At 37.3% G+C, this 18995-nt stretch overlaps 1 protein-coding gene across 2 annotated transcripts in view; it reads right to left on the reverse strand.

The window, feature by feature from the left end:
* Positions 1 to 18164, reverse strand: part of RTKN2 (rhotekin 2) — a 71535-nt gene extending 53371 nt beyond the window's left edge. For both annotated transcript variants that reach the window (XM_037153989.2, XM_053663820.1), the window contains exons 1-2: positions 17901 to 18164; positions 11705 to 11901 (exon numbers count right to left, since the gene is read on the reverse strand). In XM_037153989.2, the coding sequence (XP_037009884.2) occupies positions 11705 to 11901; positions 17901 to 17960 (257 nt within the window). In that variant the 5' untranslated portion in view covers positions 17961 to 18164. The remainder of the gene's footprint in view (positions 1 to 11704; positions 11902 to 17900) is intronic.
* Between the last annotated feature and the right edge of the window lie 831 nt (positions 18165 to 18995).

Below are 18995 nucleotides of genomic sequence, written 5' to 3' on the forward strand. Positions count from 1 at the left end.
ACAGTTTCAAAGGAAATTCTTGGGATATAAAACATATCCGGGTCTGACTTGAGAATTTACTATTACAAAAAAATAAAATAAAATAAATACACTATTACCATTTTTTAAAATCTTTTTAAATCTTTTAAAATAATTACCTACTACTAGACCAAATCAATCCCTCCCTTTCACATTTCTCCAATATCCTATTTCTTAATATCCTGCATTTAGAGATTAGCATTCCATTTCTAGAGCAGTACTTCCAAGAGTATTCTTCTTAGCACTTTTTGGGGGGGCGGTCTTTATTTAAATTGGATAGCCAGTTAACTGTTAGCTAACTTAATTAGGTACTTTAAGTACATATAAGATAGAAACTTTTCATTTGACTACTGTTTGATTTTCTAAGAGGCTTTTAGAGAAAGACTGGGTGGGAGTTTGAAGTGCATCTAACCAATTTGCAAAAGAGTATGACACCATCTCACTGCATGTCATTCAGGGGGCTTGTTAAAAGATTGCACATAGCCCTGGCTGGTGTAGCTCGGTGGATTGAGCGCAGGCCTGTGAAGCAAAGGGTTACCGGTTCGATTCCCAGTCAGGGCACATGCCTGGGTTGCAGGCCAGGTCCCCAGTAGGGGACACATGAAAGGCAACCACACATTGATGTTTCTCCCCCACTCTTTCTCCTTCCCTTCCCCTCTCTCTAAAAAAATGAATAAATAAAATATATTTTTTAAATTGCATATATTCATTATCATGTGTCCAAATGTGAAAATAAAATATATCAACCTACTATTTTCATTTACTCTCTTACTGGGTTAAGCACATAAGTATTACATGTGAAGTGTATTTCAAATGAGCTAAAATATTGGGTTGGGCAGAATTTCATTTATTTTTTCCGTAAGATGGCTCTACTAGCACTTAGTTGTCTTTAACTTCATTTGAAACAATTTTGTTAGACTGTATTGTGACAGCTTTCATATCAGCATGCATTAAAAAACTTATCAAAATTGGTGATTTTTTATGTAGCCATTTTAATATTGAAGATGGAAGAAAATACATTATATTTTTGGCATATTATGCTTTATTACTTCAAGAAAGGTAAAAGAGTAAATGAAATGTGAAAAAAGGTTTGTGCAGTGTGTGGAGAAGGTGCTGTGACTGATCAAACATGTCAAAAGTGGGTTGTAGCCCTGGCTGGTGTAGCTCGTTGGATTGAGCACGGGCCTGCGAACCACAGGATTGCAGTTCGATGCCTGGGTTGCAGGCCAGTTCCCAGCAGGGGACGCACGAGAAGCAACCATACACTGATATTTTTCTCTCCCTCTCTCCTTCCCTTCCCCTCTAAAGATAAATAAATAAAATCTTTTAAAAAAGTGGTCTGTGGACTTTCATTTTGGCAATTTCTTACTGGACAATGCTTCATGGTCAGATAGACCAATTGTGGACAATGATCAAATTGAGACATTAATTCAGAATAATCAATGTTATACTACACATGTCACATACTCAAAATAGTCAAATCAATAAAGTTATTGGTGAAAATGAAAAATATATAATTTATTTTACAGAAAAAAAAACCATACAGACTTTTTGGCCAACCCAATAATTTACTAATGTATTTAAGGTGATAAACTCATATGGGACATTTACATGGTATTTACACACTCGCATATTAGGTATAACTAAAGTAATGCAGCAGACTTAAAGACATACGTTCGCAGAATCCGATCTAATTACTTTGCAAACACACCAGTATTTGAGTTAAAATACAGAATTCACTGAATGAAATTAAAAAAACTCCTCAGTGATTATTTCACACTCATGCTTTATTGAATCAGAAATTTAAGAAAGAGTCAAGTTCAACATTTTATACTAAAGTTTAGTTTGTCATGCTGAAGAACACTAACTTGTTTATTAATCCATCATAGAGTGGGGAATCCAGCTGAACAGTCTACTACGCTTTGGTGACGATAACATACTGACAGGCCCGCTAGAAATCAAACACAAATCTCAACTTTCTCAAATTGGAACAAGGAATACAAATACAAATAGAGCTGGTTGGCGTTTGTAAGTAATATTTCTGCAAATACCTTCTATGTGAGCAGTACATAATATAAATTCTTAAAATACTTATTTCAATGAAAAATATAAGGAAACTCTAATATGGTAAGTAACTTGAGTGTTACGGAATAGGTCGCTCAAGTTTAGATCCATTAGCTATTATTAAATTGGATTAAACTTGAGGCTTTGGCAGACAAGTAATATTCTGAAATACTAGAGCGACCAAAAGTAGACTTGAATATTTACCAAAAAAAATTTTCTCTTCTCAACTATTCAACCACCTGGCAAAGTACAGCTTTCTTCCCTATAATTATAAATGACTTGCATTGGCATTTCTAGGACCAATCAACAAAACTATTATACAAATATTGTCAAACTATAGCATAAATCCAATTAACTATATAATCTTACAGAACAATTAAGCCTGTTGTTTAAAAAAATTAGAGAGGAACCAAAGTAATTTAGCCTCATTTTTCTGAAGCTTGAATTATTTTCAATTCAAATAACTCCTCAAATTGTTATTTACGGCGCTAAAATGTGATATTTTCTAATTAATCCAAATTGACAATAAAATTGTTAAACATTATCTGTTTAATAATGTGCTACTGTAGCTAATAGTTTGCTACAGTTAAATACTTGTTTGAAAATCTGCAATGTTAATGCCAATTCTAAATGCTATAATTAGAGAGCCAGCCTGAGGAAAAAGCAAATAACCACAAAATTATTCAAATAAAAGCACAGCTAAATAATAGTGTACCTTATTCTTAGAAACCCAATTTAGTGTATTATTTTGCTGAGACTTGTAATGCTAATTTAAAGGGCACAGAAAAATATAAAAGACAAACTTTTATCTTTATTATACTACTGCATGTAGGTAAATAAAATGACCAACAGAGGGTGCCAATCAGCTACTTTGTCGCTCAAAAATCTGTGTTAAAATTGACCCAGTAACTACAGATTACCCTATTTTATATTGTTCCACGTGGGAATGTAAAACAACATTTCTTTGCCAAAATTAACAAGCTATAATGAGAAATAGCACAATGATAAAAAGCATTTTATATTTTCTTAATGAAGTAGTAAAAGAATTCTAAATGGGATTCTATTATTTGAAAGCAGGTTATAAAATTCTTCACCTCCAATGCAAATCAGTGAAAAACTGTAACACTCTGAAATGCTTAATAGGGAATTTTAAACCATTCTAACACTCTGTAGTAGAAAATTAATACCCTCGAAGTATCTTAAATTGAGAGGATGAGTTTTCTATTTCAAACCTTGACATAAATGCTTTCAAAAGACACTAAATAATGCAAAGTTTACAAAATAAAATCAGTAATGTCTTTAAGCTATATTGTGTTTTATTACAGAAATACCAGCAGTGTAGAATTTTCTCTTGCAACCTATACTTTTTCCTTTTTTTATTACAGTACATAAGCAACTACAGTCTAAGAAATTAGCTATTGTGGCATTATTAAAATCACTGTAAATTACCATTACAACAATGGTAAGTGATACACATATTTACGTTCTATACGTGACTTTGACTAGTATTATTTTTAAAAATTCAAATAGAGTATTTCACAAGTTAAAACAAAGTTAGATTGGAGAGTGGCAGCAAGGGGAGAATATCACTGCCGTAAGCTTTGTAAGAATGGGGCTTTCTTTTGATCTGTTTTGTTCGCTGCTGAATCACCAGGGCCTAGTATATACAGTACATTCTAAGGCAATCCATACATGTTTAGTAAATATTGAATGAAGTGAAATAAGACATAATCATTTTGATGGAGCAGGCAGTAGATTCAGACAATAAAGTCTCAGGGTCGACTGTTACCCATCAGTAATGAGCTATGTTAATGAGTTGCTGCTAACCTCTCAGCCTCAGCACCCTCCTCTGTAAAATAGAGGAAATAACTACCTACCTCAAAGCTACTGAATGGAATAATACATGTATTCTATATCATTCTCGAAGACATTACACAAATGCAAAGATTACTTTGTGTTTATATTTTGGGCTTCAGTGTTTATTTAAAGTGGAGCCTATGTGAGAGAAGCACTAAAACATTCGTTAGTGGTCAGAGTATGACTTCCCAGTTTCTGTAAGATAATGGTAGCCACTGAAATCACAGTCTCTTCAGGCATCCTACAAAAGCTTTCAGGTGCACAAGGAAAGCAAACAAAATCACCTATCATCCACATCTATAGCATAACTAGAAAATAGAGACTACTATGGGAAAATTAACAACTGAAACCATTAAACCCAGCTCCTGGAGGCCTTACCCAAGTAAAGAGTCAGGTACACACTGCAAAACACAGTATCAGCTTGTGATCTCCCCTAAAAGAAAAGAGAATGGACGTGGTGGACACCACAGCCCTGGTCCCTGGAGAGTTGAAAGGAAGCAGCTCCAAAAGATTCTGGTTCAGAAGATGTTAGTCTTGTGGAGACAGACATAGCTGGGGGAAGCTGTCTGTCTCTACCCTTTGAAGGCTGGGCTGTGACAAAAAATGGAGACACAGCAAATGAAGTTAAAAACCCCAAGAGACAAAACATAGTCATATCCCGGCACTCGTTGGCTTTGGAACTCGTCAAACCGGCACTTGTTGCATTTTGACGAGAAAAACGTGTTTCAACGCTCAACGTTTGCTCGATACTCATCAGTTTCTGCACTTGTCATGCGCTCTGGAATGGTTAATGATGAGTAGGTACCACTGTACCATCAAAAGATCAGAAAACCGACTTACCACCCAACCACCCCACATCCCAAAGGGCACCATTTATTAAAGAAATTGCTCTTCACAGTCCCCAAAATAGAAAATACTCTTGAACAAAGAAACCAAGTAAACCCTTCCACATCAGTGCCCTCTCCACCCCAATCATTTGACTTGGCCCTGAAAAATCCTGCATCCTACATATTTCACAAAAATTAGGGACAAAAAAAGGAATCCAGACAGCTGTAGAAAGCTACTATAAAATGAAGGTAGAAAGAAGCACAATGCTTCAGCTGATAAAAATACTCTACACCCACTCTTCAAAAAATAAGGAATAAAAACTGTAACACGATAATCCAAAATAAATTAAATACAGTTAAATAAGCTACTCAAATATGAAAAAAATTCAAGGTTAAAATTAAGACTAGTAAAGCAAATGTAATGTAAAAAGAAGAAAAAAATGAAGGGCCAAAGAAAAATTAGAAAAAATCATTTCTGAAATAAATATACAAAGTGCCTAAGGACAAAGAGATAAAACTGAAAGCACACAAATTAGTGTACAAATGAAAGTACATGGTGAATGAGAAATTTTTAAAAATGAAATAAAGAGCTTAAAACTATTAAAGAGAAAGTGATAGACATAAAAGACAAGCAAAGAAAACCCAAATTTTGTGCATTTGGAGTCCTTAAATAAGAAAAGCAAAATAATAAGATAAAACTGATGCTTTATTCTGGAGGTTTTAACTTGAGAAAAACTTTCTGAAAATAAAATAATTGAACTACATATTGAAAGGGTCCTGAGTAAATCAAAATGCTCAGCCTTAGACATCTTCCAGTAAAATTATCAGACTTCAAGATAAAGAAATCTATTTTCAGCCTCTGGGAAGGAAAGAAGGAAGGAAGGGAGGGAGGGAGGGAGGGAGGGAACCTGAGTATTTACGAAGGAACAAAACACAGTGTAGCTTAAAGTCCTTTACAAAGGAAAAATAATCAGACATTGTATTTGTTGACAACAAGACAAGGATGGAGCAAGGATTTCAAGAAACTCAAGGAAAGGTGTTTGCCAAGGATCTGCATCCGGCCATGTGGCCCTTTAAGTACCAAAACTAAAGAAAAGTAAACACGAAAGAAGGAAAAGAAAAATGCACTCATTTTGAGTAATCTACTAACTAGCTCCTGAGCTTCCTTTAACAAGCAATGATTTGGGGAAGTACAACGAAAAGGTGGATAGCAAACATTATACATGTTTAATTGCAGCTCAAAGGCTAAAACGAAGGTGGAGATACAAGTACAAGGTTAGTATGAAAATATTATCCACTCCACCAAAGGAGAAAAAAGAAATGATCATTTTCTAAACAGAGCCACCAAAGAAACTAAGGATACAAAACAAAAGATGTCTTATTCAGTGGAAATGAAAGACAGGGAGTGTCAGTATAAGCAATGGCACTGGAGACAAGAAAATTCAAGAACTGTTTAAGGGATAGATATCTAGCATTTGGCTAGATATGAATTTGTAAAGTAGAAATTGGAGAGAGAAGACAATGAAAGTAGTTTGAAATCAGACCACAAAGACCCTGCAATGTAATGACTATCTAAAGCATTTTAGTAAATAGAAATCATTAGCTGCTTTTTTTTTAAAGAGGACTGATGTAAGCAGTCTTGTAAGTAGATAACCTGGCTATAACAAGCAGGGAAAAGGGAATGAACCAGTCAAAAGACTAGCGAACTGACAGTTTGCCTCGAGCAATCTTAACTAAGCAATCCTGTCACCTACAATGAGAGAGTAAACTGTGTTCCACCCCTTGCCCAAATGATCTACAGTTCACTCAACCTAGAAAGCTTCCCATACCCCACTTTTTTTACTCATCTTGACACTATTGTGAGTTGTACACAAACCTGGGTATCTTTTGCATATTTAGGCATAAAAAATAGGTGTTATATACCATAAGGTGTTTCATAACTATGTGCAATTAATTAGAACAAGCTTTTGCTATATAATTAGGACATTATGGTATTAGGACATTTGACCAGTTACTGATATTCTCAGATATGTAGTTCTAAAAATATAAATGATACGACTATATAACTGATTGCTCAATGGGAGGTTCCTCATCTAAACCAAAGAATGACTATTTTCTCAATTTTCCCAAGAATGACACCAAATTAGCACTATTCTAGATACACAAAAGTGAAGTCACTGTATGCAATGCATGACTTGGGGTATTAGGGCTTAATTCTTTCCTGGAATCCTGATTTTAAAAAGCTGTAAAATGAAGTGAAAATATCTGCTTATTTTAATAAATTGAGAGAACTCTGAGTGAAGATTTATTAGAAAAACACAAAATTCAGGCACTGTTCTGATCTCCTGAATTCTTTCATCAAAAGTTACTATTTGATCACTTTTATGTGTGCCTTATTCTTACACATATTTCCTAAATATTGGTTATTTCAATTATTTTTCTTCACCATCCTTTTCAATAGTCTACTACAAGATAACCTTCCCAAATATCCATTTCATGATGTCTCTTTCTTGCAGAAAATAAAACAATAAAGGATAAACAATGAAATAAATGTAAAGTCCTGTAAGAACTCCTAGGGCAGCTTGGGGTAGTACAAAATCCATGGGCTTCTTCTTGGCGGGTGAGGGATGCTCATGTCATCGGGGTTCACATCCTGGCCAGAGTCACTCTGTGCCCTTTGAAACAGTTACCTAATATTTCTAAGACCTAGTTTCTGAATATTTATTTAATAAATAGGCTTATATGTCTCTCAGTTCATAAGGTGGCATTTGTGAACACTTAGCACAAAGTCTGGCACCTAGAAAGGCTGTCAGCACCAATGAACTTCCCAGCATTCCAAATGTTCTTGAATCTTCCTACCACACCCCCCCTTCCTTTTCAACTTGGGCTTGATCTTTAACCTCAACCAAACATAACTTTTCATTGCTCTTGAATAATTCAGGCTCATCTTCCACCCTCAGCTTTTATTTTGTTATCTTCCTTTTTTGGAATGCTTCCTTCCCCTACTTACCTGACCAGACTCTATCTAGATCTAGATTCCACGATCTAGAAGCTTCAGGCCCAATTCTTCCATTAAACCTTTCTTAACTATACCATTTCTTACTGATCTGATTCCTCTTTTTAAAGGTCAAGATGTATTATTTGTATTTTTCTTTTTACATTTTATCATACAATTTTAGAGAAGGTAGGCTAGTGTTAGTAGACTCATTAAAATGCTATTTTAACTCTGGTAGCAATATGAAAACAGGGCACTTTTCTACTTTGAAGACTATTAAAACCAAGCTAAGGAACACACTTCTATGGCTTAAAAGAAAAAATATTTGACTGTTGAATATTCATATGTCCCCATATTTTGACAAATCCTTTTTTTTAGATTTGGATATACTAGCAAAGTACTTAGTAAGTGTTCTATAAGTAGTAGATATTGGTAAATAATTGATTGACTAATCAAATTTGATTGATTGAGTCAATCAAATAGTTGAGTCAATCAAATAGTTGATTGACTACATAATTTTCTTCAAGGAACAAAACCCTACTGTTAGACTCTCATTAATCTTTGGATCATTTTTATGTAATAAGAAGGCGAGAACTACCTTTCCAGTTATATTTGGTCTGTGAACTCAGGTTATATCTGCACATGATAAAATGAAGTCATAAACAAAAAATGAATATAGAATACCCAGATTTTCTAAAAGATGAAAATAATTCAATAATTAAGGGAGACAATGTTTTTATATGAATGATGAAAAATAAATGTGTGTAGCATCAAAGCTATTTTCATCTATCAAAGATAACCAGTAGAGGAGCTAAAAATCATTACATCTTCATTTGAGAGTCCAAAATATTTTTTCTATCTTTCTTATATAAATCCAACAGGAATTCAACTTATTTAACGTTTAAAAAATTTTTTATTGATTGATTTATTTTGTAGAGAGAGGTAGGGGGAGAGAGAGAGAGAAACATCAATTTGTTGTTCCACTTATTAATGCATTCACTAGTTGCTTCTTGTATGTACCTTGACCAGAGATTGAATTCCGCAACGTTGGCGTATCAGAACAATGCTCTAACCAACTGAGCTACCTGGCCTGGGCCTTATTTAACATTTTTATAAGTCAGTAACTTCAGAAAAGTCATACAGCCAAGTTGAGAAAATGACCAACTCACAATTCATTTTACAGTACGTTCCTCTTATCCACGGTTTTGCTTCTCACAATTTGTTATCCATAGTCAACTGCAGTCCAAAATATTAAATGAAAAATTCTAGAATGAACAATTCATAAGTTTTAAACTGCATGCATTTCCGAGTGGTGTGATGAAATCTGATGCCATCCTACTCTGTCCCTGCTGGAATATCACTCATTCCTTGTCCAGCATATCCACTCTGTTAAACCCTACCTGCCCGTTAGTCACTAACTAGTCACCTCAGTGATCAGATCAACTGTCACGGTATCACGGCGCTTATGTTCAAGTAACTTTTATTTTACTTAATGGCCCCAATACACAATAGTAGTGGTCTGGCAATTTGGATATGCCACAGCAAAAGTAGAAGTTCTCAACTTAATAGGCAAGAAAAAAGCTGTGTGCTGAAGTTACCAAGAACTGTAGTCGGAACAACTCTATCCATGAAATTTTGAAGACGGAAAAGGAAATTTGTGCTAGACCATCAGTTGTGCCCAAACTGCAAAAGTTACAGTCACAGCCCTGGCCAGGTGGCTCACTTGACTGGAGCGCTGTCCTGGTATACCAAAAGGTCGTGGGTTCGATCCCTGGTCAGGGCACATACCTAAATGTGGGTTTGATAACTGGTAGGGGCGTGTGCAGGAAGAGGCAACTGATCGATGTTTTTCTCTCACATGGATGTTTCTTTCTCTCCCCCTTCACCTCTCTCTAAAATCAATAAACATATCCTCAGGTGAGGATTTAAAACATTAAAAAAACATTGTAGCCGTGGCGCAATACACAGAAAGTGTTTAGTTAAGATGAACAAGGCATTAAATTTGTGGGTAGAAGAAATGAACAGAAAACCTGTCCCAATCAAGGGCAATGTATTACTCCGGGTAGCATGGAGCCTGTATGAGGACTTTAGCAAGGGATCCCCCAAAACAAATGACACAAAGCCATTTACTGTAAAAACAGGGGATGGTTATATAGATTCAGGAACAGTTGTGGGCTGAAAAATATATAAATTACTGGGGAGGCTGCGTCTGCAGATGAAGCAGCTGTTGCCACATTTACAGCAGAATTAAATAAACTGAACAGGGTTTGGTACTATCCACAGTTTCAGGCATTACATGGGAGGGGTGTCAGAATATATCTCCCATAGATACTTAAAAAACATAAATTTGGAGGACAGATATGGTTCCCAGATGAATATTCTATATAACTGTGAGAGATGATAAAATATTTAGTCTCACACTGTATACACCAGTGCTTCTTAAACTTTTCCACTGAAATATATTTCCTTGATAAAATACCCTTATAAAGCCTGGGGAAAAGAACACACACCCATCCCCATGAGTACAAAAACCCCAAACTATGCCACAATTCTAAATTTCTCATGCTTCACCTTAAAATTCATGTAATAAGAAGGTATGCCATATTTATTCTATGGCTTTGCATATCTCCTGGCATAGAATCCTGTACCCTCAGTGATAAATGTGACCTGGTTTGAGAAGTGCTGACTTAAACCAGTGTATGCCATGTATACTTGAAAATTATTGTCCTTGTCTATGGCGATACCACCCTAAATGTGCCTGATCTTGTCTGAAAATTATTTTCCTATATTATGATAGTGGAATAACCTCACTATATAATGCCAGGGATAAAAAATAATAAAAATCATTTGACATCTGTTGAGTACTAATTATGTAAAAGGTATTAAAATAGGTTTTATATATAATCTTGATTTTCAAATGTAAATATTCTCATGCCAACTGTAATGAAGAAAATGAGGCACAAAGATTAAATAGCTATCCTGAGGAAATACAGCTAACAAACGTTAGCTACTTTATACACAAGGCTTATTGTGTCACAATCTCATCAACATTTTATTTTTACAAAAACCTCTTTCTATGATCTCTATTTTACCTTACTTTTCAAAAATGTAAGATGGTTCTGTGAACAGACCAAAGGCCACTAATGTCTAAAAAGAAATGTTTACCCATGCTAGATCTTTGAGACTGGTCATCAGTGAGTAATGTGAGACCATTTATGTATTAAAAAAATCAACATCTAGCCACTAAGCTGAGTCAATTCTTGGGCCCCAGTAAGACCTGGCACTGCAAATAGGATCTGATATAAATTTCATACACAAATCCTAGACCTGATCCCAAAGTGTGTCCTGAAGTGACAGAGAACAAGACACAGAAGTTACTCAGCAATCCTAACTCACCACTCATTAGCTTCTGCCACGAGCTAGTTACACGTTTTAGTAAGTTTCTTGCCTAAGACTTCTATTCACCAAATGAAGAGAATACGCTAGCAGATTTTTAAGTTCCCTTCCATTTATAAGATTTTATATCATTTTGATTGTGCTGTCCACTGATTTCCATTTATACACCTAAGTTTCCATTATTCTCGGCTAGTACCTTCTTTGTTAGCATAGTTTTAAGCCACTAGTTTTTCCTTTACTTTACATTTCTTTTTACTCAACTATTATTCTTGGTCCTTCTTAAAATATTCTGTAGGTTCTTGCTTTTCAACCACTTAATTTTACAATCTGGAAGTACTGAGCACAACCAAACTGCCCTGTGAAACATGCTGCTTCACAGTAAGTTTACCCTGAGCTCTACTGTCACAATGTTTATGGGATCAGAGACTATTTCAGGATACTTATTCTTTAAAGGCTTTGCTGATTTGACATTTGACCTTAAGGTTAAATTATATCATGTTTTTAATGCAAATGTTTAAGTGCACCGTAAGTAAACTATGCCACTAACCCTCTTCCACTTTGACTTGCAATCCGCTCTTCTAATTTCTGCAGCTCGGATGTGTAAGCCATTATTCGAGCATTGCACACCATGAGATTCTTCACCGCATGTAAAATCTGGTCTTTCTGAGTGCTCAGAGAGAGGAGTTTCCATATTCCTTGCCGCATCCGAATTTCTAAAGCTATTTTTTCTTGAATGCTACAGTCCTTAAAAAAAGAGAGAAAAGCATTTTTTAAAAATAGCAAAAATACAAAATTATAACACTTCTTTTTACCCCAGTAGGTAAATGTACTCGATATCATTATAGTTTTATACCACATTGGGAAAGTAACAAAGTTCATGTACTACAGTATAAAAAATAGAGCTATTTTGAAAAGCTCTTTGCAAAACCATTTCTTGCTTTATTTGGAAGTCTTTACAAGCTATTGGATAAAAAGAACAGAAACAAAGGCAAGAAACCTGATATATTCCTACCATAAGTGCACAAGGTTGAATGGTGTCTCCCAAACAGTCTGTCCTCTGGAACCTCAGAATGCGACCTTATTCGGCTACAGAGTTTACTTATGTAACTCGTTAAGACGAGGTCATAATGAATTAGTGTGGGTCCTAAATTCAAGAACTGGTGCCCTTACAGGAATGATGTGTAAGGACATAGAAAAACACACAGAGAAAATTTCATGGGAAGATGGAGGCAGAGAGTGGAACAGTGAGACCAAGCCAAGGATGACCAAGGATTGCCAGCAACCACCAGAAGCTGGAAAAGGAAAGGAAGGGTTCTTTCTCCTCCAGAGCTTTCAGCGGAGCGGGGCCCTGCAGATCCCTTGGTTTCAGGCGTCTGGCCTCCAGAAGAACTACAAGAGAATCAATTTCTGTTGTTAAGCCACCTAGTTCTGGTAATTTATGATGGTAGCCTCGGGAAACTAATATAATAACTAATGTGAACAACATAGCACATGTACATCTTATATAAGCTGTATTGTAGAACGGCAACTTGTGGTTGATGACACAGAATTAATGAAGGAAAAACTTTCTAAAATGGATTCTGAACAAACAAAGGCTCAGGAGAGAACGGACTACTGGCCATGGTAAGCAATGTAAATAAAATCTCAGAAGCAGCGGAGTGAAAGCACTGTGCTTAGGAAATATCATAAGTTTTAGCTACTTGGAACAGAGATTTAGAGTATAGGTTCAGATATATTTTAGTTCTAAGAGTTACCATAAAACTACTAAATAATTTTAGTTCTGAAAGTCTTTTATTCCATACAACGATCTTGTTATGGCCTGACTCTATATACTAGTTTCATACTAACATTAAAATTCTGAGAACTGACTTTTCTGATTTCATAGTGGCTTTTTAAAAATTATAAATCATCATATACTATACTACAAACACATAATAATGGTCGAATACAGCTATTTTTAAAATAAAATGGCCATCCTGGTTTATGTGGTAAAAAATGAAGCCTATAATTCACCTTTTATTTGGATCAAAATCTAAATTTTAAAAAGTGAATTAGATTAAAAAATCTAATAATAGAAGTTCCCAATGTTGCCATGGCTGACGTGGCTCACTCAGTTGGTTGGAGCCTTGTCCTGAAACCCAAAGGTTGAAAGTTCAATTCCCAGTCAGGGCACCTGCCTACATTGCAGGTTTGGTCCCTGGTCTGGGTACATACAAGAGTCAACTGATCGATGTTTCTCTCAGAGGATGTTCTCCTCCCTGTCTTTGTCCCTCCATTCCCCTCTGTGTAAAAAAATCAATAAGCATGTCCTTGGGCAAGGATCTAAAAAAAAACATTTAAAAAGTTCCAGATGTTAAAAAGATAATCTTTTCAAAAAGAAAAGCTAAAAGTTAGGAAAGTAATAGCCTATAATGATTACCCAAAGAGAACTAGATGAACTAGATGACTATTCAAATCAGTCAATATGCTAGTCACTGCAGAAAACAGATCTGCTTAATTACCTTCTGTAATTACATTACATATAAAAATCTTCTCTTGTAGTATAACTCGAAACTGGTGTACTGTATAAAAGCAGGCATTTGATGGTTTTCCTTCTTTACACATGACTGAACTCCAACAGCTCCATTTCGTCTTTTCATGACTTGTCAGGCCCGAAGTAAATTCTTCTTTAATGTAATTAGTAATTAATTATAAGACTATCTATGTGACCCATATGTCTATAGAAATATGAGTACACTCTGGCAGGCTGGCTAGAATTGGAGAGTACACAGAGGGAGCAACTTGAAGCTGGGATGAATAGCTTTACCCCGCACCTCACAGACAAACAAATACCATCTGAAACCATTAGATTCAATTTTGCTTTTTAAAATGCTGCCGTGAGGCAGCCAGTTGAACTAGCAAGGTGGTTCTTAAAGCTGGCCGTACATTAGAATGACCTCAGGCAGACAGGAAAACCTCATAAAAGGTACCTAAGCTTATGACCTACTCCAAAACAGTTAGGATCTCTGAGGGTGGAGTCTGAGCATTTCTCCCCCAAGTTCCTCTGATACTCAATATACATCCAGAGCAGAGAACCACTGCGGGACTTGAAATGCCACAGCAATCTGGGAAGCTGCAACCACCTTAAGGAACCAGTAGATGGCCACAGCCACATGAAAGAATTGGTTAGGGTTTCCATCTTGTAAATGAAGACTGCCTTCTTTTCATCATTTATTAATAAGAATTTTATTAAATTATAGAGGCTTGAGGAGCAGAAGAAGAAAAAAAGTAAAGTCAGATTAAAAAAAACCCTTATTTGTAAGATTAAATATTTATTATGAAAATGAAATACATCTACCAAACATTAATATTGTAAGTCTACCGTTTCGAGCCGGGGTCAGCAAACTACAGCCCAGCCCATGCCTGTGTTTGTAAATAAAGTTGTATTGAAGCGCAGTCACACCCGTTTGTAGTGTCTATGGCTTCCAAGCTACAAGGGCAGAGCTGAGTAATTTCAACAGACCGTCTGGCCCAAGAAGCTGAAAATATTTACTATCTGTCCTTTTACAGAAATAATTTGCTGATTCCTAACCCAGCCAAATTAGCATACTTAATTAACTGTGACTCTGCCTCCCCTGCTTTATGATGATTGGATGTAAACCTGTGAGGGCTGCTGTATTAGCCAGTTTGGTATTCTCCATGCAACTTCTTTCAGCACCGATACCTTTCTGTTCAAGCGATAGGGCTCTAGCTAATAGAGACTTCGTGGAGTTGAAGGACCTGCCTTTAGTTAATAAGGGATGCAAAGTGCTCCCGGGGTAAAAGCTGATGTCTAGTGCTATCCACAGTGAAAATAATGATCATGTAATGAGGGCACCCATTGGGCATTCAATGGTGATGCTTACCTCAAAAAGGAAGAGTAAGAAGCTAAAAATAACACTCTCCTTCCTGGACCGTATGGCAGTCAAGACTGACTAAGACCCATGACAGAAGCACATGTCCCTGTATCCATCCCTCTTACAAGTATCTGAATGCATGTCCCCAGGAAAAAAGAGAATAGTGGAGTTGGGGGCCATTGGGTAAAGAGGAAAGCCATCCTTTTTCCATTTCTTCTTCAATTTTCTGAATAAGGGTTTGCTTGCAATCAAGGCAACAGAAGCCTATGAAACTGTCTTGCTCTTGTATGTATTAAAGCCTGGCTGATAAAAATAAATAGACAAGGCAAGGCTAAAAATGAAACAGGGACATGACGTAAAAGTAAAAATCTAGATTACATAAGAAGCAGAAACTCACTAGGATTTAGGAGCTAGACTGAGCACAAAGGAAGTGCAAAGAAAATCGCCTAAATGTTCAAATTAAGCACTGACATTAAAAAAAATGAAGTCGGGTTGTTGGTAAGACGACTGTACTAACCCAGATAGAAACCACCAGCCACCTGATGGATACAGTTAAACCATGTTAGCTAAGAAACCAAGATGATAAAAGATTGCAGAAGAATGTATACAGTAGGCATTCTTCTAAAAGAAATGGTAAGAATGGCTTACATACAGAATAAAATCTGGAAAGTGTAAGTAATCATTCTGGGGAACGGAATTGAAGAAAGAATTCTTAAATTCATGCTTCTGTATACATTAACTTTTCTGCAATGTGATTGTATTACTTCTCAAAATTTATGAAGATTTTAAAAGCTTAAACATTTGTAAGAAAAGGTAGGTGACAGCCCCAACTGCTCATAGAAATAGGACAAAAGATAATAACAAAATATTCATCTCTCAAACACAATCTGAGTGCAAGGTACTATACTAAGTACTATATTTTAAAGAGGTTCTCAAATTCCAGCAAATTTCTGGAACTGGCATATTACCCACTCTGCCACTATGGAAACTGGGCCTTGCAAAAGACAGGTAACTCATTCAAGGTTGCACGGCCAGCAGACTTGGTTTTTACTTTAATCTGACTCAAGAAGTCAATATTCTATGCCAGTGATTTTCAACCGGTGCGCCACAAGAATTTTTAGAACATGCAATACCTGACTATTTAGTCAGGGCAACTGACCTATTTTCCCTTAGTTATCTGATTTAAAAAATGACAACAGCCAATGGAACAATAGCTGTCCAAGGTGAATGAACCAAAATTATACAAAAAATAGTTTTTCTGGTATGCCGCAAAATTTTAGTAATAGTTCCTGTGCCATGAGACGAACGAGGCTGACAGTTGCTGTTCTGTGCTGGCAGTAGTCACAGACGACTCCACGGTTTGAGGAGATGCGCTTCACTAGTGGAGCAAAGGCTTTCTTCCCATCCCTCCCTCTTAGATGGCAAGTTCATTAACATCGAAGGAGGAACGCCAAGTAAAAATTCAGTGTTGGTCAAGTATAAATGCTCTTCTTGACCCTCCATATTCCTGTCGGGTTGAAACCTATTACTATTTTGCAATTTTTCTCTAAGATTCAGACAGAAAGAATGTAGATGTGGTAATCCAGCTCTTATATATGTAAATATTTATTTTAATTTCATGTAGCTAAATTTCTTTTATGACCATATCCTCTTTTCTATTTTGTATCATTCCTAAATATCACTGCTGCACACAACTCAATAAATATACTTTCACCACTGCACCAAGCTCTATAAAATGAGTGTAAGAGGCGCCATAAATCGCCAATTCACTAGAAATCAAGATTTTTTGTTATCAGGACAAAGTACATAACAAGATAGGGCAGAAAAGAAGTATTTTACATCAAAATGTTTGAAATGTTTGAAAATGCTGGCATAAAACAGCATAAATTACCACCAATGGCACTGGACTTTTTGCATAATGATTATTGTTTTGCTTAATTTTTCACAGTGCTATTGAAGACGTCCTAATAATTTTGTATCTGCTAAGGTTTTTAAGATTCTGGAAAAGTAACAGCTTTCCAAACAAAGGTTTTGCCAGGTTTCTAAGCAAAGATAGTATTTTTGATCATACAAAATTACTAATATTCTGCCAGTTTTGACCTACAAAACTGGCTATTTCATATGGGTTAACTTAGTTCAGAAGTAGGTAAAAGAAAGTGGAGATTAAATGGAAGTGAAGATCCACTTTTATTAAAGACATCGTTTTCTTTTAAGACCGTAAAGTTATAGTTAAAAGTGGAAAGGATGCCATTTTAATGACTAATTTTGCCAAGAAATAATGCTGGTCTATATGAAGTAAAAAGGTTTGTAACACATTTACAAGGCTAAATAAAATCACCAAACTTCTAACCAACTCAAAAAGAATCCACTCTCAAACGAAGAGAGTTCAGAGGTTGCATGAAGTTTGTTTTTCTACCCACCCCTGCAAATTTATGTTCTGTGTAGACATTGCTCCAGTAATTGTGCTTTCCATCAGATCCAGTAAAATAAGCAAACTGTCCTCTGTTGGCCTTGGGTAGGCTTCTCGGAAGTCCTGAGGATCCCACCCACCTTGCGTCACCTACACTTGCAAAGACACAGGTGTCCAAAACTTGGGTGAGGAGGGGCAGCCGACAGGTGCCCCCGGAAACGCGCAGTGCGTCTCTGGCATCGCTTCCCCATTCTGGGCCTTTTTCCTCCCCAAGAGACAGGGGACAGGAGTGTGTGCAGATTCCCAAGTTCCATCAGACTCTCGGAAGGACAGTCTCCTAGCGCTGCCCTTTGTTTCTGGCCACGGTTGAATACGAGGACACGCGGAGTGGGGGCTTTCCCGACGATGAGACCAAACCACGGCGAGAAGGCTTGAAGCCGGGCCCCCTCCTCACTCACCTGCTGAGCGGGAAGCCCCGCCAGGCCGAGCTTGGAACCCCGCTGGGCCAGCCCCTCCATCTCCAGTGCCACAACCTAGGCAGGTGCCAGTCCGCCAAAGATTTGAAAAGCCCGCCTCTGGCTGGAGCCACAGAGGACACCAACCGCCCGGTCGTACCAAGTACCGACCGCAGGGGGAGGGGGTGCGGGGACCTCCGAGCTGGCGCGCGCAGGCGCAGTGGGTGCGCCCGGCGCCCCTCGCCTCCTCCGGGACGTTTTCGGGGACCCGAGTTCTACCTCTGGACTGGGACGTGGGGAGCCGCTGGCCCATTTAAGGCACAGATTAGGTCGTGGGCGGGCCTGAGAAACGATAGGGTGGGGCTGTGGGGAAAGTGTCCGCCCCCGAGCGCACCTGACCTAGCTCCGAGTTTTAGGCTGGTGGTTTTCCAGACACTCCCTTTGCATGGGGAGCCTTCTGCCTGCACCCCACGGAGGGCTGTTCAAGGCCCTCGGGGAGGGCAGACTCAAAACTACAGTCGCTGAGCTCCTACAAATAGCTCGGGGACACAGGATGTCTTTAGGAGACCCTGGTCTCACTCCCAAAGAACGAAGTGGCAAGTGACGCTGCTCTTAGCATTTACTCACTCTTTGCACTCTCTCACACACGGAGTCACTCAGATCACGGCCTTATTGATCAGGCTGGTGAGATGCCGTGTCAGGCATTTCACAGAGTCTGTTCTTTTTGCCTCAATGTTTCTTTCTAATTCCAGACTCCCCTCACCCAAGAAGTCTATTCTTTCTTGCAGAAAACCTCTTCCTTACTCTTTCCCCACCAACATCCAAGGTGACAGACAGCAAAATAGAGATTTTCCCAGAGCCCATTTCTTGCTGTCCCTAAAGTCCAACACAAACACTCTTTAATTAAAGAATTGTTATTAATCATAATGGGAAAGTATGGAATCTTTAAAAAACCAGAAGTGTAGAGCCAAAGATTCCAGGTCCTTGTTAGGTTCTTCAAATCCATTGTCTCTGGCTTAACCTGACTTGCCCTTGAAAAGGCATCAGGAAGCCTCTTCAGCTTGTCATTTTTTACACTGAGAAGAATCTACCAAATTA

The sequence above is a fragment of the Artibeus jamaicensis genome, unplaced genomic scaffold (genome assembly GCF_021234435.1).
Source record: "Artibeus jamaicensis isolate MK-2021 breed Jamaican fruit bat unplaced genomic scaffold, CSHL_Jam_final contig_332, whole genome shotgun sequence".
NCBI classification, from domain to species: domain Eukaryota; kingdom Metazoa; phylum Chordata; class Mammalia; order Chiroptera; family Phyllostomidae; genus Artibeus; species Artibeus jamaicensis.